We start from the raw sequence: 27,762 nt of genomic DNA, 5'->3' as shown, positions 1-27,762 counted from the left end.
TTCAATTTGGATGCCATTTATTTCTCTTGCATAATTGCTCCAGCCAGGACTTCCAATATTATGTTATTAAAAGTGGTGAAAGTGGGCCTCCTTGTCTTGTTCCAGATCTCAGAGGAAAGGCTTTTATTTTTTATCCATTCAGTATGATGTTACCTGTGGGTTTGTCATATGTGGCTTTTGTTATTTTGAGGTACTTTTTTTTCTATACCCAATTTATTGAGTTTTTAAGTTTTTATCATGAAGTGATGTTGAATTTTATCAAATGCTTTCCAGCATTTATTGAAATGATCATATGGTTTTTGTTTTTGGTTCAGTTAGTGATGTATCATGTTTATTGATTAATGTATGTTGAGCCATCCTTGCCTTCCTTGAATGAATTCCACTTGCTCATGGTGAATGATCTGTTTACTGTGTTGTTAAATTCAGTTTGCTCGTATTTTGTTGGGTACTTTTGCATCTATGTCCATCAGTTATATTAACCTGTAGTTTTCTTTTTTTGTTGTTGTCTTTGTCTGGTTTTGGTATCAGGGTAATACTGGTCTTGTAAAATGAGTTTGGAAGTGTTCCTTCTGCTTCAATTTTCTTGAAGAGTTTGAGTAAAATTGGTATTAGTTATTCCTTTTATGTTTGGTAGAATTCAGCAGTGAAGCCATCAGGTCCTGGAATTTTCTTTGATGGGAGACTTTTAAAATTTCAGCTTTGATCTCATCATTCATTATTGGTTTATTAAGGTTTTCTACTTCTTCATGGTTCAATCTTGGTAGATTGTATGTGTCCAGAAATGTGTTCATTTCTTCTAGGTTTTCCAATTTGTTGGTATATAGTTGTTCATAATAGTCTCTAATTAATCTTTGTAATTCTGTGGTCACATTTCCTTTTGGCTGAGTACAGTGGACTTTATTGATGGTACGTGACAGGGTATGTCTCCCTAGGCCCCTCTCTCTTCAGGAGGTCTGGCATGGAAACTGTGTCGGGGGAGATTCTTAGTATGGTAGGAGAGTGAGTGTGGCAGGGACTCCCTAGCAGCTGAGAACCTCTCTAATCCTCTTGTGATCTTGCTGGGGTTAGTGGTCCAGGGGCTCTTACTCTTTGGAGGTCATGTGGACCATGTTGTCAAATTCATTGTCATACCAGGAAATAAGCCTGACAAAGTGGTCATTGAGGGCAATGCCAGCCCCAGCATCAAAGGTGGAAGAGTGAATGTTAAAGTCAGAGGAGACAGCCTGGCACTCACGATAGCCCAGGATGCCCTTGAGGGGGCACTCCAATGCCTGCTTCACCACCTTCACCACCTTTTTGATGGTATCATATTTGTCAGGTTTCTCCAGATGGCAAGTCAGGTCCAAAACGACAGAGAGGTGGGGATGTGGAACACCATGCTAGTGAGCTTTCCATTCAGCTTGGGGATGACCTTTCCAACAGCTTTGGCAGTGCCAGTAGATGCAGAGATGCTGTTCTATAGAGCCCTGTGGCCATCCTGCCAACGTTTCCAAGAAAGGGCACCCATGGTCTTCTGGGTGGTAGTGATGGCATAGGCTGTGGTCATGAGTCCCTCCATGGTGCCAAAGTTGTCATGGATGACCTTGGCCAGAAGAGCTGAGCAGTACGTGGCATATGAGGCACTACTAAGGATCTTGAGGTTGTTTTCATACTTCTCATGATTCACACCCCACATAAACATAAGGGACATCAGCAGAGGGTACAGAGATGATGGCTCTTTTGGCTTACCCCTCTAAGTGAGCCCCAGCCTTCTCCATGGTAATGGAGATTCTAGTGGACCCAACAACATAATCAGCACCGGTGTCATTTCACTTGATTTTGCGGGGAATCTTGCTCCTGGAAGTTAATGATGGGATTTCCATTGATGACAGGCTTCCATTCTGAGCCTTGATGATGTTATGGAACTTGCCATGGGTAGAAGCATACTGGAACATGTAGACCAGGTAGTTGAGGTCATCATTGATGATGAGTCTTTTCTCTTTGTAATTAGTCTAGCTAAAGTTTCATCACTTTTGTTTCTTTTTAAAAAACCAGTTTTTTTGTTTTGTTGATTCTCTGTATTATTTTAGTCACCATTTATTTATCCTCTGATCTTTATTTTTTTTCTTCTGCTAATTTTGGGTTTGGTTTATACTTGCTTTTCTAGTTTATTGAGATGCATTGTTAGATTAATTCAAAGTCTTTTTACTTCTTTGGTATAGGTATTTATTGCTATAAACTTCCTTCTACTGCTTTTTTTGTATCCCATATATTTTTGTATGTTGTATTTCCATTTTCATTTGTTTCAAGCATTTTTAAAATTTCCTTCTTAATTACTGACCCATTTGTTGTTCAGGAGCATGTTGTTTAATTTACATGTGTTTATGTATTTTCCAACGTTTCTCTTATTATTGATTTCTAGTTTCATTCCATTGTGGTCAGAAAATATACTTGATATGTTTTTGTTTTTGTTTAGACTTTGTTTAGACTTGTTTTGTGGCCCAAGATATGGCCTATTCTAGAGAATGTTCCACATGGAACATTCTTCTGATGAGAAGAATGTATATTCTGCAGCAGTTGGGTAAAATGTTCTGTAATGTCAGGTCCATTAGATCTGGTGTGTAGTTCAACTTCACTATTTCTTTGTCGATTTCCTGTCTGGACGATTTGTCCATTACTGAAAGTGAGGTGTTGAAGTCACCTACTATTATTGTATTGCAGTCTATTTATCCCTGTAGATCTATTAATGTTTGCTTTATGTAAGACTTGAAAGCTCTGGTGTTGGACATATAGATATTCATAATTGACCCATTTATCATTATACGGTGTCTTGTCTTTTTTTTTTTTTAAACAGTCTTTGATTTGTAGTCTATTTTTTCTGATATAAGTGTAGCTACTCCTGCTCTTTTTTGGTCTCTGGTTGCATGAGACATCTTTTTCCATCCTTTCACTGTCAGCCTATTTGTGTCTTTATAGCTCAAGCAGGTTTCTTGTAGGCAGCATATAGTTGGATCTTGTTTCTTAGTCCGTTAAGCAACAGTATGCCTTTGATTTGGAGCACTGAGTCCATTTAAACTCAGTATTGTCATCAGTAAGTAAGAGCTTACTGTCATTTTGTTGCTTGTTTTCTAATCCCCTCCCCTCCCTTCCCCTCCCCTCCCCTCTCTCCTCCCCTCCCCTTCCTTTCCTTTCTTTTCTTTCTGCCTTAGTGGTTAACTAATTTTCTCTGATAGTACATTTTAACTGACTTTTATTTTTAGCAAATCTATTATAGGTTTTTGCATTGTGGTTACCATGAGGCTTATAAAAATATCTATAGATATAACAAGTTATTTTAAAGAGATGCCAACTCATCTTAGATCACAAAGAAAAAAATAGAAATAAACAAAGAAACACTAAAAATCTCTACATTTTTAACTTTATCCCTCCTCCCACATTTTGACTTTATGTTGTCTCAGTTTGCATGTTTTTATATTGCCTATCTTTTAACACCTGTTAATGATATCAACAAAAATATTATTATTTTTGATAGGTTTGTCTTTTGGACTTCATACTAGAGTTATGAGTGAATTACACACTATAATTACAGTGTTGGGGGTATTCCGAGTTTGTTAATGCACTTAATTTTACTAGTGGGTTTTATAAATTTAAATATTTTCTTTTTGCACATTAGTGTTTTTTTTCAAACTGAAGAACTTTAGCATTTCATTTAATACTGGTGGTGGTGAATTCTCTCAGCTCTTGTTTATCCAGGAAAGATTTTCTCTCTCTTTCATATTTGAAAGATAGCTTTTCTGGATACAATATTCTTGGATGGCAGTCTTTTTTTCTTTCAGCACTTTAAAATGTCATCCCACTTCTTCTTGGCCTGTATGGCTACCATTGAGAAGTCTGTTGACAGATGAATTGAAACTTCTTTATGTTATTTGCTTCTTTTCTCTTGCTGCTTTTAGGATTTTTTTTTATCCTTGACCTTTTTTTTTTTCTTGAGACAGGGTCTCACTTTGTCACCCAGGCTGGAGTCTGATGGTATAATCACAGGTCACTGCAGTTTCAACCTCCTTTGGCTCAGATGATCCTGCCACATCAGCATCCCAAGTAGCTGGGACCACTGGTGTACACCACCATGCCTGGCTAATTTTTGTATTTTTTTTTTTTTTGTAGAAATAGGATTTTACCATGTTGCCCAGGCTGGTCTCAAAATCCTGGGCTCAAGCAATCCACCCATCTTGATCTCCCAAAGTGCTGGTTATAGGCATGAGTCATCATACCCAGCCTGTCCTTGACCTTTAGGATTTTTGAAATGCCTTGGAGTAGTCTTATTTGGATACAATCTGTTTGGTATTCTCTGACCTTTCTGTACCAGGATATTTATGTCTTCATCAAGTTTTGAAAAGTTTTCTATTATTTCTTTGAATAAGCTTTCTACCCCTTTCTCTTGCTCAACTCCCTCCTGAACACCAATAATTCTTAGATTTGGTCTTTTGGGGTAATTTTTTTATATATTGTAAGCAATCTTAATTCTTTTTCATTTTTTTCTCCTCTGTGTATTTTTAAATTGCCCATTTTTGAGCTCACTGATTATTTCCTCTGCTTGCTTCATTGTACTCTTAAGAGCCTCTAATGAATTTTTCGGTTCAGCAAATGCATTTTTCCATTCAAAGGTTTCTGTTTGATTTAAAAAATTCTTTAAATCTCTTCATTAAATTTCTCTGATAAACTTCTAAGTTGCTTTTGCGTGTTATCTTTGAAGTCACTGAGTTTCCTTAAAACAGCTATTTTGAATTATTGATCACAGCGTTCATATATCACTGTCTTATTACGATCAGTCACTGGTTCCTTGCTTTGTCCATTTGGGGATGTCACAGTTCTTTGCTGTTGTTTCTTATGGATGTACATTAATGCCTGTGCATTGAAGCATTAGTTATTTATTCCAGCCTTTTCTGTCTGGTTTGTTTCAGTTTTTGTTGAATATGTTTGCTTAAACGTAGGGAGTGTGCAATATGTTAGCTTCCCTGGGCCACATTGGAAGAATTGTCTTGGGCCACACATAAAATACACTATGATAGCTGATGAGCCAAAAAAAAAAAAACCGAAAAAATCTCATACTGTTTTTAAGAAAGTTTATGGATTTGTGTTGGGCCACATTCAAAGCCACCATGGGCCTCATAAGACCCACTGGCCATGTGTTGGACAAGCTTACCTTAGAGAATCTTTATAAATTTCCTGTTGATTTTATTTCCTGCTAGGTAGCTGCCTACTTTTCAGCACTAGATGGCACCTTAAGCCCAGGATTGCCTCATTTGTAGTAAACAATCAAATTACTGCCCATCAGAATAGGGGAGGTCCCAGAGAGCATATTCTAGTGGTGTGAGAAGGTTAGCTGGGTGTTTGTCCCCAGGGGACCCGTGGGACAAACCTCTTACAACATGGTGTTGCTGAACAGCAGCTCTGATTTGGTGTTCCCTCTGAGTTACAGGGTTTGCAGGGCTGGGGATGTCTCACCCTCAGTGTGACGCCTCCACCTTATGGACCATGAAACGGGTCACTGTGGCCCCAATATCCCAGTGGCCACGCCTAAGGTAGGACCCTGTCCCATGAGTCAGGGCTGGGTCAAATAAAGGAGCCCCTGCCTCTCAACCACACTCACCCAGGACTTAGCCTCAGCAACAGGCATATAGGGGCAGAATGAGAAGCCCTGATGTCCTGCCTGTCCTGGGAAGACACCCCGCAACTATGGGCTGCACTTGTTTGCAGTCTCCACTTTGCTGATCTGGGAGAGGGTGTGAAGGTGAGGTCTTGGTTCAGATACTGCAGACTCTCACTGCTCTTACTGAATTTTAGCAGATGTTCTTGAATAGATGTTGCTGAATTTTCCGTATGCCCTTAGGACCATTTCCAGAGACCTGAAGTGTTTTCCCATCCCCCAAGCCCCCTACATTTCACCAACTCCACTGAGGAACAGGACAGCAAAGCTCCTCCTGCTGTCATGGCAGAAGTGGTTCTCTGGAACCTTATTTTAGGTGCAATGTTTCTCTGGTTATGATGCTTTAAAGTGAGACATGAAAATGGAAAGATCTAAACATGTTTACTAATATTAATTACTCACTGAAATCATCTGTTCTAAAAACAGTGCAAGACAATGAATGAGCAAAGCTTACAAGAGATTCAGGCCTTTTTCCCACTTGTTAATTTAACATACACTATGGAATAACTACTTTGAGCTACAGACTGAGCATTGGCCATATAATCATTTTCCTGACAATGTGTAGGTCAGAGCCAACAGAGTGTACGCTTCATGAAGAAAGGGCTGTGGGTCCAGATTGTCATTTTCGTATACCTGACACTTAGTACGGCATGGGGAACAGAGAAGCTCAATAACTATTAGTTGTTAGATTTAATTGACAGAGTCCTTGTCCTTATGAAGTGAATAACCCAGGGGGAGACAGATAAGAAAAATAACTTTGGGAGGCCAAGGTGGGTGGATTACCTGAGGTCAGGAGTTCGAGACTAGCCTGGCCAACATGGCGAAACCCCGTCTCTACTAAAAGTACAAAAATTAGCCAGGCGTGGTGGCGCATGCCTGTAATCCCAGCTACTGGGGAGACTGAAGCAGCAGAATCGCTTGAACCCGGGAGGCGGAGGTTGCAGTGAGCCGAGATCGTGCCACTGCACTCCAGCCTGGGTGACAAGAGCGAGACTCTGTCTCAAAAAGAAAAGAAAAGAAAGAAAAGAAAACAAAAAACTGCAAAATAGTGATACATATAACAAAAGTATTTTGGTAGAGCCATAAACATTTCTATTTGACTATTTCTGATCCACCAAAATAGCAACTTTATATGTCCAACCCAGTTTGTATAGGATTCATGAGTTGAAAGAGGGTCTAAAATAGCTTCTGACTGGGAACCCTGCTTTTCTGGGTTGAATATGAAGGACCCCTAAGCACATAAAAGCTCTTTCCTAATTGGTCAGCATTGACGACCTGAAGAGGAAAGATGGGCAATGCCTGCATGCAGATTTCATGTCCCAACTCTTAGTGGCATCTTTAATTGCTCCATGAGGATTCCACCTGGGATCCAGGTGTAAAGGGAAAGGAAGCCGTGGAAAACCAAGCTGATGTCACGGGGACACATTGGGTGGGAATGGGTTAGTTTAAATGAGATGTACTCAGAGGATGAAGAGTCATTTCTGGGATTCCTTGACAGTTGTGATTAAAAGCAACTTTGGATATTAACTCTGTAAAGAAGAATCTTATTTTTAAAAATGTGAAGTAGACTTTACTTTCAACAGATGAATATCTTCTATACCATTAAAGCCAATTATAATATTTAATGAACTAGAATGGCAGTGATACTCCTCTCACAGCCTAGCTCCTGCTGAATGACTCCTTCTAGGATGTTTTCTAGGGTTTTATGGCAATGAAGTTTTTGGTTTTATTTGTTGTAAATAGCAAGACTTCCATTGTTTTACCAAAAAATTTTCAGATCACTCATTTTCATCAAATTTGTAAAATAAAAACATATAGGGCTTGTTTTAGTACAGTATTTTGATTAAATTAATTTTCTATATTAAAAATGCTTGGTTTCCACCTTCTAGGAATTAATATTCGAAGAAACAAAACATTCATTCTACTAGAATCAGATGCTGTGAGTTGATTTTGGTAGCTATTTGCTGCTCTGCAGACCTAATTTCAGGCTGCTGTGGTTCTCAGTAGCAATTTGATTTTGTGAATATTATCTTTTGTATTCTCAATAACATTGCTAAGCAGCGTGGTGTTGTAAAAATAAAAACATAAGGTTCTCTTGTCTGAGTCTGTGAGAGTCAGCAATGCTCATTTCTCGCACGAAATATTATTTGGATGGTGAATTTCCCAAATGCTGCTTGACCTTGGAGTTGTTTATTTAATTAAAAAAACTTTAATGCCTACCGTGTGCCCAGACCTCTTCTAGGTAGAGACGATACAAGAACGGTACAGAGGTGAACAACACAGATAACTGGTCTGGCCTCCGAGGATTTCGCCTTCTGGGTTTGAGAGACTGATTTTAGCAGGAACTTAGAAAGATAATTTCAGGCTGTAATTAGAGCTCTGGAGTAAATAAGCAAGGGGATATAAAATGTAACCTGGGGAGCAGGCAGTGGCTGGATGGAGCGGGGAGGAGATAACGTCAGAGGATGGAGGGAAGGCTTTTCTGAGGCCATGCCTTTAAGGTGAGGAACATAAGTAGTCTTTTGGAGAGCTGGGAAAGTTGTTCTGGTACAAGATAATATCAAATGTAAAGGCCCTGGGGCAGTGGGCTTGTTGTATTTGAGAAACAGCAGGTTGATGTGGCCAAAACCTACCAAGAGATGACACTGGAGAAGACAGGAGGGTCCTGTAGTTGATGATACACAAGCAGCCATTTTTACAAACAATAACTAAGGCACCTTTCCTTTTCAGATGGTGGAATTGCACGACTTAGAGTATTAGGTACTGGACAAAAAGACTGGACTGCAACTGACCCCAAAGAACATGCAGACCTAGTGGCCATCGCTTTTGGGGGTGTCTGTGTAGGATTTAGTAGTGCTAAGTTTGGGCACCCAAACAATATAATAGGTAAGATGATATCCTCGGAGCTGGCTTATTTAGGAAGTCTGGGTACCAGCATTAAATACCCCAATATGGTCAGAATGATTTAAAAGGAAAGGCACATCTCAAAGCATGGGAGTGGATGAGACTAATCTTCCATGTGTAGGATTTGATGCCTTTATGACATGAAATAAGTCAACATTACCAATTTCTCTACCTAATTTTGGCCTAAGTATCTGCTTTAAAAGGAAAAGTAAAATTTAACTAACGCTATGATTGTGAATTTACTGAAACATTAACTTTAATGAAAATAATTTATATAGCAATGCTCAGATGCATGAGATCTGTAATTTAATTACAGCATTGTATTTGTTCTCATAGTTAAAATCATGCAGTTTACCATTCAACAATGTTATTTTCTGTAGGAGTCGGTGGGGCAAAGTCTATGGCGGATGGTTGGGAAACGGCAAGAAGGCTGGACCGGCCACCGATATTAGAAGTAAGAAGTTAAAAATAACTATGGTGTAAAGTTTTTCTAAAAAGTATTTTTTGGAACTTTTTTCATTTAAATAAACCTTTGCATATTTTAGAAACCTCATACGCATTGTTCTAAATGCTAATTACTATGATTTACTTTTTCCAAATTTCCCACTGTTTTCATGATAATATCAGGGCAGAGACTCAGAAGGCCAAACATACCGGTCATTGCCAGCTACGCCAATGCATTTTTGGAACATTCCTCTGTTTCTTCAATAAAGAAACAAAAGGAGCTGCGATTTAATAATACAAAAGTTATGAATAAATATGTTGGGAGATCTGGGGAAGAACCACTAGTTTAGTAATGCTAAATATCTGTGTATCTCAGGATTACACCACTTATGTGAACTTGTGATGGACAGGGCGCCCTAGAGTCTATGCTGTTTAATTTGGCCAGTAACTAATTTGAGATAGAGAAACCAAGATGAAGTGAAACAAAAAATACAATGCCTTTCAATTTGCAAATCTCACTGAAAACTTGGTCAGAAAAGTGCTCTCCCCTTCTTAAATTGGATTTCATGTCACCTGATGCTTTGAGATATCAATGAACAAACTCTCCATTCTCAAAACTAAGGTTTGAATGTACATCATGTATCGGTATAGGTTTGACTAACAAAATATGTACCTTGAAAGGTCAAAACAAACTAATTAGAGAACCTATGGACTGGATTAGATAAAGATTGCTGCACGTTTAACATTTTGCAGGGATCTGTAATTGACACAGAAATTTAGAAAAACTTATCTGGGCCCCATGAACTCACAAATTGGCATAAGATATTTAAGAAATGATAGCAAAGAGGCAATTTACATGACAGTGATCTACACATCAGGCCCCAGGAAACACTCTTCTATAGTAAGAAATAAAAGAAGCACGTCAACCTTTTTCACCTGTTGGTTTTCGGGACTGGTTTCTTGAATGACTCTAAGTTAGTTTACCATTTTCTTCTCTTCTGAATTCCAGAATGATGACAATGGCATTCTCTTGGTTCCGGGTTGTGAATGGGCAGTTTTCCGATTGGCACATCCTGGAGTAATAACGCGAATTGAAATTGACACAAAATATTTTAAAGGTAAATGCAAAGCCATAAAGAAGTACCTTATAATTGGTGTGTTTATTCTAAAGATTGAGTTCTATGGAAGTGGGACTGAGGACACTGAGCTCTTGGTGTGGCTTCGCCACTTAAGCTGTGTAATTTTGAGCATGCTACTTTAACCCTTAGAACTCTATCTATCTATTATTTATTAATTTGAGATGGAGTCTTGCTGTGTCGCCCAGGCTGGAGTGCAGTGGTGCAATCTCGGCTCACTGCAACCTCCACCTCCAGGGTCTGAGCGATTCTTCTGCCTCAGTCTCCTGAGTAGCTGGGATTACAAGCACTCTACACAATACCCAGCTAATTTTTGTATTTTTAGTAGAGATGGGTTTTTGCCATGTTGGCTAGGCTGGTCTTGAACTCCTGACCTCAGGTGATTCACCCACTGTGGCCTCCCAAAGTGCTGGATTACAGGCCTGAGCCACTGCGCCCAACGCTTATTTATTTATTTTTGAGATGCAGTCTTGCTTTGTCACCCAGGTTGGAGTGCAGTGGCATGATCTTGGCTCACTGCAACCTCTGCCTCCTGGGTTCAAGCGATTCTTCCTGCCTTAGCTTCCTGAGTAGCTGGGATTACAGGTGCCCGCCACCATGCCTGGCTAATTTTTGTATTTTTAGTAGAGATGGGTTTCACCATGTTGACCAGGCTAGTCTCGAACTCCTGACCTCAGGTGATACGCCCATCTCAGCCTCCCAAAGTGGTGGGATTACAGGCATGAGACACTATGCCCAGCCAACCCTTTGAACTTTAGTAACCTCTCTATAAAATTCACATTTGGGCTGGATGACCCCCAAAGTCATACAAGATTCCATGACACTGTCCAGCTCTTTACTATAGAGGCTCTGCATCCCCCTTGGAAAGAGCCTGTGAGAAGCACAGGGATGGGAGGCACCTTTTTACAGAGAAGGGTCCTAAGCAGACTGACTGGGGAAGAGGAGTGACCATTTCTTCCCCAGGCTTCACTTTTAAGACAGTGATTTACACATTTTAAAAACTGTGCACCTCTATTTGTTAAAAAATATTTGGACAAACAACGCTGATATTCTGTATTTACTTTCTTATGAAATACATATGTGTATTATTAAGACAATTCAAAAGAAGTTGATACAATTTTATAATTGTTATGTGACATTTTATAAGTACTGGATTGAGCATTCCATGTTAGCCATTTTTGAATAAATAGTGGCAGTTTATATTCATGTTTTGGGTGAGTGGTTTTTAAATGTCTTGGGAATTATTGTGACTTTACTCAATTATTAACCATTATATCAAGTTCAAGGCCAGGCTCATCAACAGTAGTGCCTATAATTATTTCAGGAAGTCTTGGTAATTTTAACTTATTTTGGAAAGACGGCATTTTATCTATTTTTTCTTTTAACTATTATTTTAGGTTCAAGGGTAATGTGCAGGTTTGTTATGTAGGTAAACCTGTGTCATGGGGTTTTGGTGTACAGATTATTTTGTCACCTTGGTATCTAGTACCCAATAAGTATTTTTTTCTGATCTCCCTCCTCCCACCCTCCACCTTCAATTAGGCCCCAGTGTCCATGTGCCGATGTGTTCCCATTATTTAGCTGCCACTTATGAAAACATATGGTATTTGGTTTTCTGTTCCTGTGTTAGTTTGCTAAGAATAATGGTCTCCAGCTGCATGCATCCATGTTGCTGCAAAGGACATTATCTCATTCTTTTTTATGGCTGCATAGTATTCCATGTTGTATATGTATCATGTTTTCTTTAGCCAGTCTACAATTGATGGACATTTAGGTTGATTCCATGTCTTTGCTATTGTGAACAGTGCTGCAGTGAACATACATGTACATGTCTTTATGGCAGAATGATTTATATTCCTTTGGTTATATACCAATAATGGGGTTGCTAAGTCAAATGGTAATTCTGTTTTTAGTTCTCTGAGGAATCGCCACAACATCTTCCATAATGGCCGAACTTACGCTCCCATCAGCAGTGTATACATGTTCCTTTTCTCCACCACCTTGTCAGCAACTGTTATTTTTTGATTTTTTCAAAACAGCCATTCTGACTGGTGTGAGATTGTATCTCCCAGTGGTTTTGATGTGCATTTCTCTAATGATTAGTGATGTCGGCCATTTTTTCATATGCTTGTTGGCTGCATGTACGTCTTCTTTTTTTTTTTTTTTTTTTTTTTTTGAGACGGAGTCTCGCTCTGTCGCCCAGGCTGGAGTGCAGTGGCGCGATCTCGGCTCACTGCAAGCTCCGCCTCCCGGGTTCACGCCATTCTCCTGCCTCAGCCTCCCGAGTAGCTGGGACTACAGGCGCCCACAACCGCGCCCGGCTAATTTTTTTGTATTTTTAGTAGAGACGGGGTTTCACCGTGGTCTCGATCTCCTGACCTTGTGATCCGCCCACCTTGGCCTCCCAAAGTGCTGGGATTACAGGCGTGAGCCACCGCGCCCAGCCGGCTGCATGTACGTCTTCTTTTGAGAAGCATCTGTTTATGTCCTTGGCCCACTTTTTAATGGGATTGTTTTTTGATTGTAAATTTGTTTAAATTCCTTATAGATTCTGGATATTTGACCTTTGTCAGAAGCATAGGTTGCAAATATTTTCTCCCATTCCGTAGGTTGTCTCTTTACTCTGTTGACAGTTTATTTTGCTGTGCAGAAGCTCTTTAATCAGATCCCATTTGTCTTTTTTTTTTTTTTTTTGCTTTTGTTGCAATTGCTTTTGGCATCTTCATCGTGAAATCTTTGCCAGTTCCTATGTCCAGAATGGTATTTCCTAAGTTATCTTCCAGGGTGTTTATAGTTTTGGGTTTTACATTTAAGTCTTTAATCCATCTTGATTTTTATATATGGTGTAAGGAAGGGGTCCTGTTTCAATCTTCTGCATATGGCTAGTCAGTTATCCCAGCACCATTTATTGAATTGGGAGTCATTTCCCCATTGCTTGTTTTTTTTAAGACTGCATTTTAGATCCGGTTATGTGGCCATGGTTTTTACTTTTCAATGTGGCTGACTGAGGGTCAGGTGAAATGGCAGTTCTGGATTTTCTTGTTCATACATACTTGCATTTTTTGTGGTATATTTAATCCACAGTTCTCTGCACGAATGGTTTAAAATAACTTACTTATTTTTGTGAGGGATGCTTTAGATAAAACTAGATAACAAACAGTATATCCACTTAAGCAGGCACCCAAAACTGCAACAGGTCATGAATCTACCACTGTCGATCATTCAGAATACCTCTGGTACATACAATATAATGACTGTAATGGAAATGAGGGATCATGGCGGTATCCACTTATAGCAATAATATGGTAAGTTATATCAAATACACAAAGCTTAATATACATTCGCATATGTATGTATATCAGACAAATAGAAATAGCAGCTCTAGTGTTCTCTTCCTGCGTCCTTTGTGTCCGTATGTACCCCAGGGGCATGTTCGCCCACCGTGGAGACCACCGTTTTGAGAGATGGGCCACAAAGGGGGCATGTGAGCCACAGCCTCCTCTTTTCCAGGGTTCTTAATTAGCAGCTCCTACTCTGTCGATCCTAAAGAGCCCCAACAGAAGTTATCTCTTCTCAAAGACAGTGGGACCTTCCCCCCAAGGTCCTCTAACCCCACTGAGCACACAATTCCTATGATATTCCAAAGAGAGAAGAATCTCAGGACCATATACTCTCACCTGAAGATGACTCAGAAATTCCCAAATACATGTGTGTGGCTGGTGCCCAGCGCTAGCTAACATAAAACTCAGTATTTTCTTTTGATTGTCATGTTAAGAAATATGTCATAGGAAAATATTTTCCAGCTTCATAATAATTTCAGATGAGCCACATAGCAGTCTGCAAGTAATTAAATCTGCAATTGAGGAAGCTTATCAAATACATTCAGATTTCAAAGTGAGAACGCTATACATTCAAACTGAAATGCGCCAGCCCCTTCACATATGGTGGACTGCTTCTGAGTCTTCTGAAAAAGAAATGTCTATTTCATGAGGCAATCTGAGCATCACAAACCAGTTTGTTCCTTCTCTCACATACTTCATACCTTTGCTTTTGCTCAGGAAGAGCAGGGACTTATTCTTTGCTGGGTTTTTGATCTTATTAAAAAAGCATGATGTCCTATATGCCAAACTGAATGTAAATGAGGGCAGAAAATCATGCTGTGTTTTGCTCCAACAGGCAATGCTCCTGACAGCTGTAAAGTGGATGGATGCGTCCTGACCACTCAGGAAGAAGAAGACATGATCAAGCAAAAGTGGATTCTCCCGGCCCACAAGTGGAAACCACTGCTTCCAGTGACCAAGGTTCGTGTGGCATGTTATTAGGAGCCAGCACTCAGACTATGCTATTTCCCTAAGATTCTCTTTTGAAGGATTAGGATACACTCCAAGGTTTCTGCTCAGTTTAATGGTGAAATGAATGAGGCTTAAAACCCCTATCTGAAAACTTAAATAAGAAGAAAGGCTCTATTTCTCTCCACTTTAGTATTTCCAAATTTTGTTAGAACAAAATTGTTACGTGCTCAGAATACATACATGGAAACATGTCTCTGCATTATGTTTAACTTTGTAGAAGGGGCTACTAGCACATTTAAAGCTATAATGGACCTGCAGGTGGACGCTCTGAGATATTCCACAAGTGTCTTCTTTGATTTAGAAAGAGGGTCAGGCTGGAGGTGAGAGCTGCTCCCATGTAAAGATAGGGAATAATCTCTGGGAGAGACCAAGATGATCTCTTCTTTCATTTTCTTATCAATTTGCTTATGTATAATCAACTATGAGAAACAATTGGTGGGCATTTAGGTTGCCCATCAATTGTTTATTGGGGCCTGATTATTCATGTATTATTTGGGCATCCTATCCCTACTAGCAGATTTTCATGGAAAGCCAAATTATCATCAATTAATAACTTATTTTAAAGCCCCTTCGCTTAAGTCCAAGCCAAAGGTTTGCCTGGGGCGTGGGCTCATTCGGCCACACAAGCCCTGTTAACAGACTAGGACCTCTGCATCTGCTTGCTTTTCAGCTGTCTCCCAACCAAAGTCACCTGTTCGATAGCCTGACCCTGGAGCTCCAAGATGTCATCACTCACGCCAGGCTCACCATCGTCCCCGACGGGGGAGTGAGCCGCCTTCGGCTCCGGGGCTTCCCCAGCTCCATCTGCCTCCTGAGGCCCCGGGAGAAGCCCATGATGAAGTTCTCGGTGGGCTTCAAAGCAAACCCTTAACACACACAAAGTCCCGGTGTCAGACACACAGCAGGAATTTCCCAGTCATAGTCTTCTTTTCAAGTGTTTTGAACACCTGGTGATTTAATAAAGTGGTCATCTCATAAATGGATCTCTGTATTTAATGTTGCTATGAGGCATTTGGTAGCTTACATACTGGCTATGGCTGTGAATGGTGGTCTCTAAGGAACTACTTTTTTTTTTTTTAGCATTATAAGATATTGATATTGATAGTATCAATATTCTGTACCTTCGGTGTGGACTTCCAGCTATAACATGTAGCCTACTGTCTTTGAAACTTTGTCAAGCTCATCAAAACCTTTGGGAAAATATATTTCTAGAATCACTCAAGAGGACTGGCCTATCTTTTTTTTTTTTTTTTTTTAACTAACCTGCTTATTTTTCTTTGGAACACTCCAGGCTTGTTTTAGTTGTCACTAAATCTTTCTTTTTTTTTTTTTAATTTATTTATTAATATTATACTTTAAGTTGTAGGGTACATGTGCATAACGTGCAGGTTTGTTACATATGTATACTTGTGCCTTGTTGGTGTGCTGCACCCATCAACTCGTCATTTACATCAGGTATAACTCCCAATGCAATCCCTCCCCCCTCCCCCCTCCCCCCTCCCCATGATAGGCCCCGGTGTGTGATGTTCCCTTTCCAGAGTCCAAGTGATCTCATTGTTCAGTTCCCACCTATGAGTGAGAACATGCGGTGTTTGGTTTTCTGTTCTTGTGATAGTTTGCTAAGAATGATGGTTTCCAGCTGCATCCCAGAGTGGAGAATTTGAGCTTTTCCACCAGAGGAGGAGCTATTACCCAGAGTAGGAACGATTCTTCCAAAGATCCCCTCTCCCTTTGAATCATTCTTAACCACATTGAGGGTGCGTTCTGAATGGCACACGCCTGACACTGCACACCAGTGGCTATAGCGCTGCCCCTCACAAGCTCCAGTGGCTCTGCACAGCTCCTCCTCTGGTGGAAAAGCTCAAATTCTCCACTCTGGGCCAGGAGTCCTAGAAGATTTTGTGTCTGAACCGGTCAAATTCAACCCAAGATCAAAGAAACAGAGGTTCAAAAATGTGAAGCAGCTCCCAGCACCCATCCAGTGTTGATTGTCAATATGGTCCTGGTCCCTCCATAACGCCCCTCTCTACCGCTTCTACAGAGGAGGGCGGTGAGTGTAGGGGGAGGGGGCACGGTGGGCGTCCCAGGGAGCGCAGCACAATCATTCTGGCCTCCTCCTCCTCCTTTTCCTGGGCTCTGCCTTCACGCCAGTCACCTCCCCGGGCTCCGCGTTGCCCCCTCACCTGTCTCACCTGCTTGGTCTCCCCGTTACCCAATCACCTGTCCCTGCCCGGTGCCGCCCCTCACCTGCCCGGGCTCCCCGCTGCCCCCCTCCTGCCCCAGCCTCGCGCCCCTCGCCCTGGCGGCCAGGCGGTCACAATCGCCCAGGGTCGCGTCAACACGCAGCCTCCGCCCGCCTAGCAGCCCCGTCCAGTCCCCGTCCCGCGCCCGCGGCTGGAGAGGACCTTCCGTCGGGGGTGCCTGGGCCTGGGCGCAGCTCTGCAGCCTCCCGGCCCCGGCGAGCGAGGAGCGGGGCGCGGCCATGGGCACCCGCGGGCCCTCCGCGCTGGTGGACACCACGCCCGCCAAGACCATCGTGGTGTACCGCAACGGGGACCCGTTCTACGTGGGCAAGAAGTTCGTGCTGTCGCGGCGCCGCGCGGCCACCTTCGAGGCGCTGCTGGAGCAGCTCACGGAGCAGGTGGACGTCCCGTTCGGCGTGCGCCGCCTCTTCACGCCCACGCGTGGGCACCGGGTGCTGGAGCTGGACGCGCTGCAGGCGGGCGGCAAGTACGTGGCGGCGGGCCGCGAGCGCTTCAAGGAGCTCGAGTAAGTGCGCCCGCGCCCCCCGCGCCCCCCGCGCCCCCCGCGCCCCCCGCGCCCCCCGCGCCCTCTTGGGTCTGAGCGTGGTCAGGGCCGTGCCCCCGAGGTGTCCTCTCCAGGCTTCCCTCCCGGCTCAGGCGCCCGTCTTTGGAGTGGGTCAAGCACCGCCGGAGTCAGGCCGCCCCAGGCCACGTGGTTTTCTGGGGGCGAAGCCGAGGCAGCCCTACCCCCAGGGCCCCTTCCTATGGGGCAGGGCAGGGCGAATCAGGACGGCTCCAGAGACTGCCCGGAGGGCGTGGGGGGGAGGGGCATGGGGCAGAAACGGGGGGGGGGGTGTGTGGAGAGGGGCGTAAGGGCGGGGGGAGGGACATGGGGGACGTGGGGGCAGAGCCTGGGAATGGGGCGGGTTGGGCAGTTCCCATTTGAAATCGCTCAGGGTGGCCCCTCTAACTCTGTGTTCATCACCTGGGCCTGCGTGCATTTTCAAGCTTGCCTTTAATTAATGAGACTATTGCCCTCCCTCGGTTTGTGTCTGTAATCCCGTTCTTGCAGCCTGTGTCTGCTTTCTGTGATCTCAGCTGCTTTTCTCTCCTGGTCCTTTATTTCCTTGTAGGTGTCCTTATTTTTTGACTGTGAACTACTCCTTTTGTATAGCTTTGTGTAGGGACATTCTTCGAGGGCTGAGATAAAAGTGAGATTGCCCAGAGAGGATTTCCATTTTCTTTCAAATGCTCCCAGTTCAAAAATGCTCTGAATTAAATCAGCATCTTGAGTTTTGTTTGTTGTTTTTTGAAAAAGTAGTAGGATTTAGTGTGAGGGCTGGTGTATGGTTCCAAATTCTTAGTGGTATTTGCAAAGATGAGAATTTACTATTCAGTTGTTTCTGAAGAAAAATCGTAAGTCACAGGCATCACAGTTGCTAAGAGGTAGAATCTGGATTAGCATATTTCAGAGTGAAATTTATTACTATGATAATCCTGTTATGTATGAGAATTCGTGGACAAAATTATATTCCTTTAGAGCCATGTAATTTGTGATTATTTTTTCTGGGCGAGGCAGATGATGTCAATATCTAGAACAGACATCTCACCCAGGATCCAGTGCTGAGTGTTGTTTTACAATTAAATAGTATATTTCTACAAAAACTGACTTTAAAGTCCTTTTTGATACACATATAATGAAAAGTATTTAACTTTATCCTAAGACATTTCCTTGTAAAACTGGCCTATGTTACATGTTAGCAAACGGGGAAGGAGACATACCAAGCGCCTGCCACGAAGCCTGGAGCATGCCTGGGAGATGTTCCTCTTTCCTCTTGCTGTGGGGCTAGGCGTTTTCCAGCAGACCCTGTTATACCTCCAGTTTTGTGGAGAGAGTCTCCAGTCTCCTAGTTTATTTAAAATGTTTTGGACATGTAGCAAAAGTATTGAGAAAAAATTGAGATGTTTTTCTTCCTAGTGCTTTTACTGTTTATGATTACTTTTTGGGAGGAAAGACATGTCACCCACTGCAGAGGGAGGGGAATTAGGGTCCGTGTGGCAGACAGCCTGGGTTATTTTGCGTTATCTATTATCCATGCATCTTCAGTACTGTAAAATAGATGAGCCGTGTCTGCATGTGAAGGTCAACACAGAGAGCACGTGGGGTTCCTTTTCTTCAGTTTCTTTTAGGTCATTGAGTATGAAATTGGAATTCAGACTTTGGTGAGCAAAGCTCTGAAAAGTGTGGCTGGATTTTCACTGGTATTAGTAAAGTAAACTAGCTCTTGGAAATTTATATTCTGTAATTGCTAAACCATTGAGCAGTGCAATTAATTTTCACCGGAAAACAATATTCTAATTGTGTCACCAGCAAATGGACTTTGAAGTGAAGCCTGTTGATATGTTAGTGATCCGGGAGCTCCCCTCGTAATAGTGGTTTCGAGATGGTGCATTAAAAAGACAAACATCAACAAATCTATCCAATATCCAATCATTACTCAGACATTTCCTGGAATAAAATAATTTGAGACCCAAAGAACATAATTTTTTTCTTTATAAAACAAAATATTATAATATTTACTTTTCAAAACAATTTAAAGTGTCTAGGCTTTATAGCCTAGAATTAATATTTCTTTTGTGGAGAAAGTCATATTTACAACAAAATCTAAATCAGGGTGTTGCGTATGTGTGCACGCATGTGTGTGTGTGCGTGTATGTGTCTGTGTGTGTTTAGGGGCGGGACCCCAAAGAATTTGAATGCTTAGGAACATTACCCTGTTTACCTTAGAGCTGGTTGCTGAGACATGAGTGTAAATGTGCTATTTGAATCAAACCATCCTCATTCTTCCTCAACCCAGCTTTTTCTTCTCATCTCCCTGGCCACCCATTTGTACCTGGGAACTAGCAGATGACAGGAGAAAGAGGAAAAGTTGTGATAGATGACAGGAATGCTGGCTTCAGAGCCTCAGAGCCAGAGACTGGTGGAATTTAATCCTGGCTTTCTCTACCTGAGTAATGTTTAACAAGTTAAATAACCTCTCCAAGACTTGGTGTCCTCATCAATAAAGCAGGCTTAACATCCATTCTGCGGTATGGTTGGGAGAATGGAATGAATGCCGTACGGTAAAGTGCCTGGCACTGGTTCTCATGGATGGTTTCTTCTCTTCCTTTGTTCTCTGGAAGTAGCCAGGAGGGAGCTTGCATCTGCTGGTCCCATCTCAGCTTCACAGACCCACTCCCTGCCCACCTCAAGGCATGCCAAGCCCACCCAGCAGGCTTCTCTAAGTGCCTGGGTTAAAGACCTCAGGTCATGGGCTCTCTGAGGAACTATTTGTCTTTTCTTTCTGTTTTTGTATGTTCTTGGGAGCGCAACATTGAAATAATAAATAGTATTTTGTGTTTTTGTAGGATCTTTTTATGTGTTTTTCTGTGTTAAATTTTATTTTTTGGTTCCATGTAATGAAAGTCAGATGTCTCATTTGGGAGGTTAGTGTTCATAAACAAAGATGGAATTTGGGAATTTAGAACAAATTTAAAATATTTATTTGGAAAAGATGAAAACTAGACTAGCTAGTGAAGAGTGGCTACAAGGGCCTCCAGGCAAGTGGAGAGGCTCAGGCCAAACTCAGCCAGCAGCCATGTTTTGTTTGGTTCACACAATTTTCGAAGATTTGAGTTGGCTGCAGCATTTTATATTTGGGAGAATTCATGTAATAATATGAACTTTTGGTCTCCCTTGGAAAAAATAGAGGATTTGATTGTTCAGAGGACTTGGTTGTAGTTGCGCGCATCTCCACTATCTGGATGTGTGAGGCCCTGTCCACCCCAGAAGGGAAGGGACGCTCCCACTGGCCACAGCCCCCACCAGTCCCTGAGACCACCCTTGGCGAGTGTCATCATTTACTTGACCAGTTTCTGTGGGGATCTGCGTCTGTGACTCTTTATTGAACACTTAGTTATTTCTTCCCCTTCTATTTACCAGTATAAGTTGACCCTTCTCTAAATATTGCTAAGACTATCAAAAATAATAACAATCTCAAATACGTATTTTTTTTAAATCAGGAAGAAACCTTAGTATCACATATAAATTTGAAGGTATTATTTATTACCCTGAAAACATTTTATTTTTGAGGAACATGGAAGTCCCCAAAGTCCCCAACAGTAAAAAAACATTGCGTTAGTAGGGCTCAGACACATTTTATGCTGGTGACTCTTTTCCAGTTTGCAGTTTTGGCAAAAGGGGAGCAGTGTTGAATTTCTGTGAACCAGGAGGGAGCAGTGGGGCTGCAGAGGAGCTGGAGGAGAGTCTGGGTTTCTGGTCCGACCTTAGCCTGTCATGGGAACACTGATGAGCTTGCAGTTCTGGGCCTTCAGCAACCTGGTTAAAAAATGCTGTTGAATTCGATGATTTCTCAGGTTTCTCTTTAATAAAATTACATGAGGGAAAGCAATGTCACTTAAGAGACACTTTCAAGGGGCAGTGCCAGTGGTACCCAGTGTGAAAACTGTCCTACAACAGCATTGCTATTGTATTCTGATGTGGATTCTAACACCGAGACAATTTTAGATTCTAGTTCCAAATTGCTGTGGGGTTGTATCTATTAAGCCGGAAAAGGACTCATTTCTAAAGAGTCTGGAACTTTCTGTGTAAATATCTTCCTTCTAATGATGTTTTCTTCTTTCTTCTTTTGCAGTTATATTCATATAGTTCCCCGAAAACCTGCAAAGATAAGGAAGTTGAAGGAAGTAAGTGTTCGCTTCTACCAACTAATAATGGAATAAATTGGCCAACTTGGTAAAAATGTAAATGTCGGCATAGAATAATGGAAGTTTTACAGAAGCAATGTTTAGAAGGGAATGCCTGCAGAGCTGTGTTGCTCTTGAAGTGAGAACATGCTGTGCAAGCTTTTCATACTTGTCAAAGCACTTAAGTAACCAAGTGGCGGAAGGCAGTGAAGAGAGGCTAAGATGTGCGGAGGGAGATAGTCATCTTTGAGGCACACTGTGCAATTAATTGAAGTTTTCATTTTCCTTTTGTTTTGGGGGGGTTTGAAAAGACAGGTCTCAGGAAAAGTTATTTAGAGTTATGCAATGTTGAAGCTAATTATAATGCTAAATTTAAAGATTTGTCCCAAGTTCTCAACATTTTTGTACTTGATAGACATTTATGAGGTCTACAGGACAGAACATTCCATCACACCGTTCTTATCACTTGATTCTTAGTAAAAATAACCATTTAATTTGTTTAAAGAGACATTCCTTTTTTATAAGCAATAAAAACCACAGTTTTAAGTCAGATAGTCTGTTGATATTTAGAATTTAACGTTTTTACTTAAAATGGACTTATTTTGTGGATTATTACACAAGTGAGTTATTTTGAGGGCATCTACTTCTCTGAGTTGCAATATTGCTGTTCTTAAATCTTCTCACCTGTAAAATGGAGATGATAATAGATACCTCAGAAGCTTTTTGTAAGGACTAAATGATAAAATACATAGAATGCGCCAGCACTAGTTAAGTGCTTCCCTCTACATCTGACAGAAGCTGCTCTTCTCTGTGTCTTTGGAGGGCCACCCAGAGCTCCATGCAGGACACGCCAGTAGCCCCAGCATTGTTCACAAGCACCAGCTTGCAGAATCGTTCTGCTGCTTTCTTGGAGTCTGCCCTTGAGGGCAGTTAAAATAAGTCAAATGTATTACTTTACTCACCTTAAATTGTAACTTGCCAAGGACGAGAGGGCAAGTTTCCAACTAGAAAGCAATTCTGGCAGTCACTGAATTTCAGGGCTACCTTAATAAAGAGCGTGGAAATGATTTGTGATCATCCTGACACCTTTTACCTGTTTTCCCTCTTCCATGTGGGGCTGGGAGTGGGATTAAGCAACAATTCTGAAATCACCCTTGAGAACACTTGTTAGAGTTTGAGTCTCAGTTCATCCTTTGCATATTTCAGTGATTCAAATAAGATATGACTTAAAAGGGAATATTTTAGGACAGGGAGGAAATTTCAGACTATCTTGTCAAAACTTCTTTTTTTCTAGTAGAGGAAGCCTTGGTCTACAGACATGAAATGCTGAGCAGGCATACCAGGGTTTCCACACCCACGCTGGCCTTGTCCTCCTAGGGCAGGGATTAGGTTGCTGGGCACTCACTCTATGAGGCTATAGTTACCCAAAAAAGTTTAAATTTTTTTTTATTTTTGAATTTCCACTTTGTTCATTTCAAAAATGTGATTATAAACATAGTTCTCATTGAGAGAGGTGTCAAAAATACTGTGCAGAAAATCAAAACTACGGTGAGATACCATCTCACACCAGTCAGAATGGCTATTTAAAAATTATTTAATATTTTTTCTTCAACTTTTATTTTAAGTTCAGGAGTGCATGTGCAGGATGTACAGGTTTGTTCCATAGGTAAACATGTGGCATGGTGGTTTGCTGCACAGATCATCCCATCACCTAGGTATGAATCCCAGCATCCTTTAGCTACTCTTCCTGATGCTCTCCCTCCCCTCATTCCTCCTCTCTGACAGGCGCCAGTGTGTTTGTTCCCCTCCCTGTGTCCACGTATTCTTATCATTCAGTTCCCACTTACAAGTGAGGACATGTGGTGATTGGTTTTCTGTTCCTGCATTAGTTTGCTGAGGATAATGGCTTCCAACTCCATCCATGTCCCTGCATGAGTACTTGTGTGATGCTGAGGTTTGGGGTATAATTTATTCTGTCACCAAGGCAGGGAGCATAGTATCCAATAGTTAGTTTTTCAACCCTTGCCCCATTCCCTCCCTCCCCCATCTATTAATATTAGTCCCTAGTGTCTACTGTCATCATCTTTATACCCATGAGTACCTACTGTTTAGCTCCCACTTATAGGTGGGAACATGGAGTATTTGGTTCTCTGTTCCTGTGTTAATTCACTTAGGACAATGGCTTCAGCTGCATCCATGTTCTTTTTTTATGGCTGCATAGTATTCCATGGTGTATATGTACCACATTTTCTTTATCCAGGCCACCGCTAATGGGCACAAGGTTGATTCAGTGACTTTGCTACAGTCAATAGTGCTGCAATGAACGTATGAGTGCATGTGTCTTTTTGGTAGAATGTTTATTTTCTTTTTTGAATGGTAGTTCTGTTTTAAGTTCTTTGAGAGGCCTCCAATGGCCCTGCACAGTAGCTGAACTAATTACATTCCCAGCAATAGTGTATAAGCATTCCCTTTTCTCCACAGTCTCACCAGCACCTTCTGTTTTTTAACTTTTTAAAAATAGCCATTCTGCTATTATTAAAAAGTCAAAAAACAACAGATGCTGGCAAGGTTGTGGAGAAAGAGAACGCTTTTACGCTGTTGGTGGTGGGGAGTGTAAATTAGTTCAACCATTGTGGAAGACAGCATGGTGACTGCTCAAAGACCTAGAGGCAGAAATAGCATGTGGCCCAGCAATCCCATTACTGGGTATATACCCAAGGGAATATAAATCATCCTGTCATAAAGATACATGCACATGTATGTTCGCTGCAGCACTATTCACAATAGAAAAGACATGGAACCAACCTAAATGCCCATCAGTGACAGACTGGATAAAGAAAATGTGGTACATATACACCATGGAATACTATGCAGCCATAAAAAAGAATAAGACTATGTTCTTTTTTTTTTTTTTTATTATACTTTAAGTTCTAGGGTACATGTGCACAACGTGTAGGTTTGTTACATATGTATACTTGTGCCATGTTGGTGTGCTGCACCCATCAACTCGTCAGCACCCATCAACTCGTCATTTACATCAGGTATAACTCCCAATGCCATCCCTCCCCACTCCCCCTCCCCATAGTAGGCCCCGGTGTGTGATGTTCCCTTTCCAGAGTCCAAGTGATCTCATTGTTCAATTCCCACCTATGAGTGAGAACATGCAGTGTTTGGTTTTCTGTTCTTGCAATAGTTTGCTGAGAATGATGGTTTCTAGCTGCATCCATGTCCCTACAAAGGACATGAACTCATCTTTTTTTATGGCTGCATAGTATTCCATTGTGTATATGTGCTACATTTTCTTAATCCAGTCTGTCACTGATGGACATTTGGGTTGATTCCAAGTCTTTGCTATTGTGAATAGTGCCGCAATAAACATACGTGTGCATGTGTCTTTATAGCAGCATGATTTATAATCCTTTGGGTATATACCCAGTAATGGGATGGCTGGGTCATATAGTATTTTTAGTTCTAGATCCTTGAGGAATCGCCATACTGTTTTCCACAATGGTTGAACCAGTTTACAATCCCACCAACAGTGTAAAAGTGTTCCTATTTCTTCACATCCTCTCCAGCACTGGTTGTTTCCTGACTTTAATGATTGCCATTCTAACTGGTGTGAGATGGTATCTCATTGTGGTTTTGATTTGCATTTCTCTGATGGCCAGTGATGACGAGCATTTTTTCATGTGCCTGTTGGCTGTATGCGTGTCTTCTTTTGAGAAATGTCTATTCATATCCTTTGCCCACTTTTGATGGGGTTGTTTGTTTTTTTTCTCGTAAATTTGTTTGAGTTCTTTGTAGGTTCTGGATATTAGCCCTTTGTCAGATGAGTAGGTTGCAAAAATTTTCTCTCATTCTGTAGGTTGCCTGTTCACTCTGATGGTAGTTTCTTTTGCTGTGCAGAAGCTCTTTAGTTTAATTAGATCCCATTTGTCAATTATGGCTTTTGTTGCCATTGCTTTTGGTGTCTTAGACATGAAGTCCTTGCCCATGCCTATGTCCTGAATGGTATTACCTAGGTTTTCTTCTAGGGTTTTTATGGTTTTAGGTTTAACATTTAAGTCTCTAATCCATCTTGAATTAATTTTTGTATAAGGAGTAAGGAAAGGATCCAGTTTCAGCTTTCTACTTATGGCTAGCCAATTTTCCCAGCACCATTTATTAAATAGGGAATCCTTTCCCCATTTCTTGTTTTTGTCAGGTTTGTCAAAGATCAGATGGCTGTAGATGTGTGGTATTATTTCTGAGGACTCTGTTCTGTTCCATTGGTCTATATCTCTGTTTTGGTACCAGTACTATGCTGTTTTGGTTACTGTAGCCTTGTAGTACAGTTTGAAGTCAGGTAGCGTGATGCCTCCAGCTTTGTTCTTTTGACTTAGGATTGTCTTGGCAATGTGGGGTCTTTTTTGGCTCCATATGAACTTTAAAGCAGTTTTTTCCAATTCTGTGAAGAAAGTCATTGGTAGTTTAATGGGGATGGCATTGAATCAAGACCCTGTTCTTTGCAGGGACATGGGTGGAGTTGGAAGCCATTATCCTCAGCAAAAATAATTTTTAAACTCTTTTGGGTAACTATAGCCTCATAGAATGAGTGCCCACAACCTAGTGCCTGCTGTAGGAAGACATGATTTTTAATGCCTGAAAACTATTCCACCATGTGAATTTATCATAATTATTTAGCCCATCCTCTTTGAGCAGACTTTTGCCTTTTTGCTATTTTAAACAGTGATATAATGTAACGGACCCTTTGTGGAGACACGTTTGTTTACATAAATGATTATTTATAGAGAAGTAGAATTAACATGCATTATTTTAATCTCCTTACTATTTACTTCTGGATTGGATTCCATAGTATTTCTGAAAACTGACATGGCTTCCGACAGTGCGTGAGATGCCCAACACCACCGTCTGGGGTCGTGGGGATGGAGCAGTATCATGTCAGTGTGCAGGGCCTGGAAGCGCCTGATGCTCATGATCCTGCCCCCATTTCTTTTTGTGGAAGTAGTCGCCTCTAAAAAGGGTTTGCAGTTATTATTGTTTGTTGTGTAAATGCTTGTCTTGGTGGGACAAGCGTTTGCTTGGACATAGGTCAATGGTGGAGCCAGCCCTGAATGAGTTGGAACCACCTCCAAGAGCTTTGGCTGACACACGTGATTCACTCCAAGAACTCTGCTGTGCCTGGAGGGGACTGTAAGAGTAGCTGAGATTCAGAGCTGTGTCCTGCCGTCCCATACGAGAACACAGAGCTAACTGGTCACAGGACCTAATGGCATTAATACTACTTACTAAACCACAGTTTGCCTGCCTTGTGGCTTGTGGGGATGCACCTATGATCCCAGAGACAGTATAATACTTAATGAACTAAAAGACTTGTTGGCCAGGTGCTGTGGCTCACACCTGTAATCCCAGCACTTTGGGAGGCCAAGATGGGAGAATTACTTGAGCCCAGGAATTCTCGACCAGCAAGACCCTATCTCTACAAAAAGTAAAACAAACAAACAGTTATCCAGGCATGGTGGCATGTGGGAAGCTGAGGTGGGGGGATTGCTTGAGCCCAGGCGTTTGAGGATGCAGTGAGCTATGATTGCACAACTGCACTCCAGCCTGAGCAACAGAGTGAAATCCTGTCTCAGAAATAGAGACTTGTCTTTGCTTGTTTTCCTTGTATATTACGTTCCAGAAATAGAAATGCTTTGGTCAGATGCCAAGTGCTAGGACTTCATGGATTTCTTTGTGAGTCCCCCATGCTGCTGATTTTGTATGTGGCCATATTCACGTAGCCAGGGCTGAGATACCTGCACATCACACTGTGCATTGGAGTCATGTCAGTCCTTGAATGCTTCATCATTGTGTTCAATGTCCAGAAGTTTCCTTTCTTTTAACGTGGAATGTTGTGTGGCTTACGTTCTCAGCATGTTTTCACACCTATAGTCTCATCTGCAAAAATGGAAAAATAGCAACCGTGTGAGTGAGGCAGAGCAGGCCTTAATACCTGCCATTTAAAAGATGAATAAATAGTTCAAGAAAGGTTAAGCACCATCTGCAGTTGGGTGGCTCGTTTGCAGTAGAGCTTGGACTAAAACCAAGCATTCTAGGAATGACTCCAGAATTTCTCCCACTCTTTTCCCAGGAAAAGACTCATGACTGCTTTTTGTACAACTTGCTAGTATTAAATGAATTTCTTCTATTTAATTCAAAGAATTAAGGCATCGTAGGAATTTTTTTTTTGATAGATGTTCAAGCACTTA

General features: G+C 41.6%; 3 protein-coding genes across 3 annotated transcripts in view; 2 read left to right on the top strand and 1 right to left on the bottom strand.

Moving 5' to 3' along the window:
- ALLC (allantoicase) overlaps positions 1-15,501 on the top strand; it is a 30,998-nt gene extending 15,497 nt beyond the window's left edge. Inside the window, exons 7-11 of the mRNA XM_001097806.5 lie at positions 8,417-8,572; positions 8,971-9,044; positions 10,044-10,152; positions 14,347-14,471; positions 15,193-15,501. Of these exons, the coding sequence (XP_001097806.1) occupies positions 8,417-8,572; positions 8,971-9,044; positions 10,044-10,152; positions 14,347-14,471; positions 15,193-15,393 (665 nt within the window). The 3' untranslated portion in view covers positions 15,394-15,501. The remainder of the gene's footprint in view (positions 1-8,416; positions 8,573-8,970; positions 9,045-10,043; positions 10,153-14,346; positions 14,472-15,192) is intronic.
- EIPR1 (EARP complex and GARP complex interacting protein 1) overlaps positions 1-27,762 on the bottom strand; it is a 608,423-nt gene that overhangs the window by 505,512 nt on the left and 75,149 nt on the right. The window lies entirely within an intron of this gene.
- DCDC2C (doublecortin domain containing 2C) overlaps positions 17,005-27,762 on the top strand; it is an 84,329-nt gene continuing 73,571 nt past the window's right edge. Inside the window, exons 1-2 of the mRNA XM_077960191.1 lie at positions 17,005-17,291; positions 21,460-21,511. Of these exons, the coding sequence (XP_077816317.1) occupies positions 17,005-17,291; positions 21,460-21,511 (339 nt within the window). The remainder of the gene's footprint in view (positions 17,292-21,459; positions 21,512-27,762) is intronic.

This window comes from Macaca mulatta, chromosome 13, assembly GCF_049350105.2.
Source record: "Macaca mulatta isolate MMU2019108-1 chromosome 13, T2T-MMU8v2.0, whole genome shotgun sequence".
NCBI classification, from domain to species: Eukaryota; Metazoa; Chordata; class Mammalia; order Primates; family Cercopithecidae; genus Macaca; species Macaca mulatta.
Note: the sequence above shows the minus strand (reverse complement) of the source record. Positions and strands in the feature narration are given on the sequence as shown.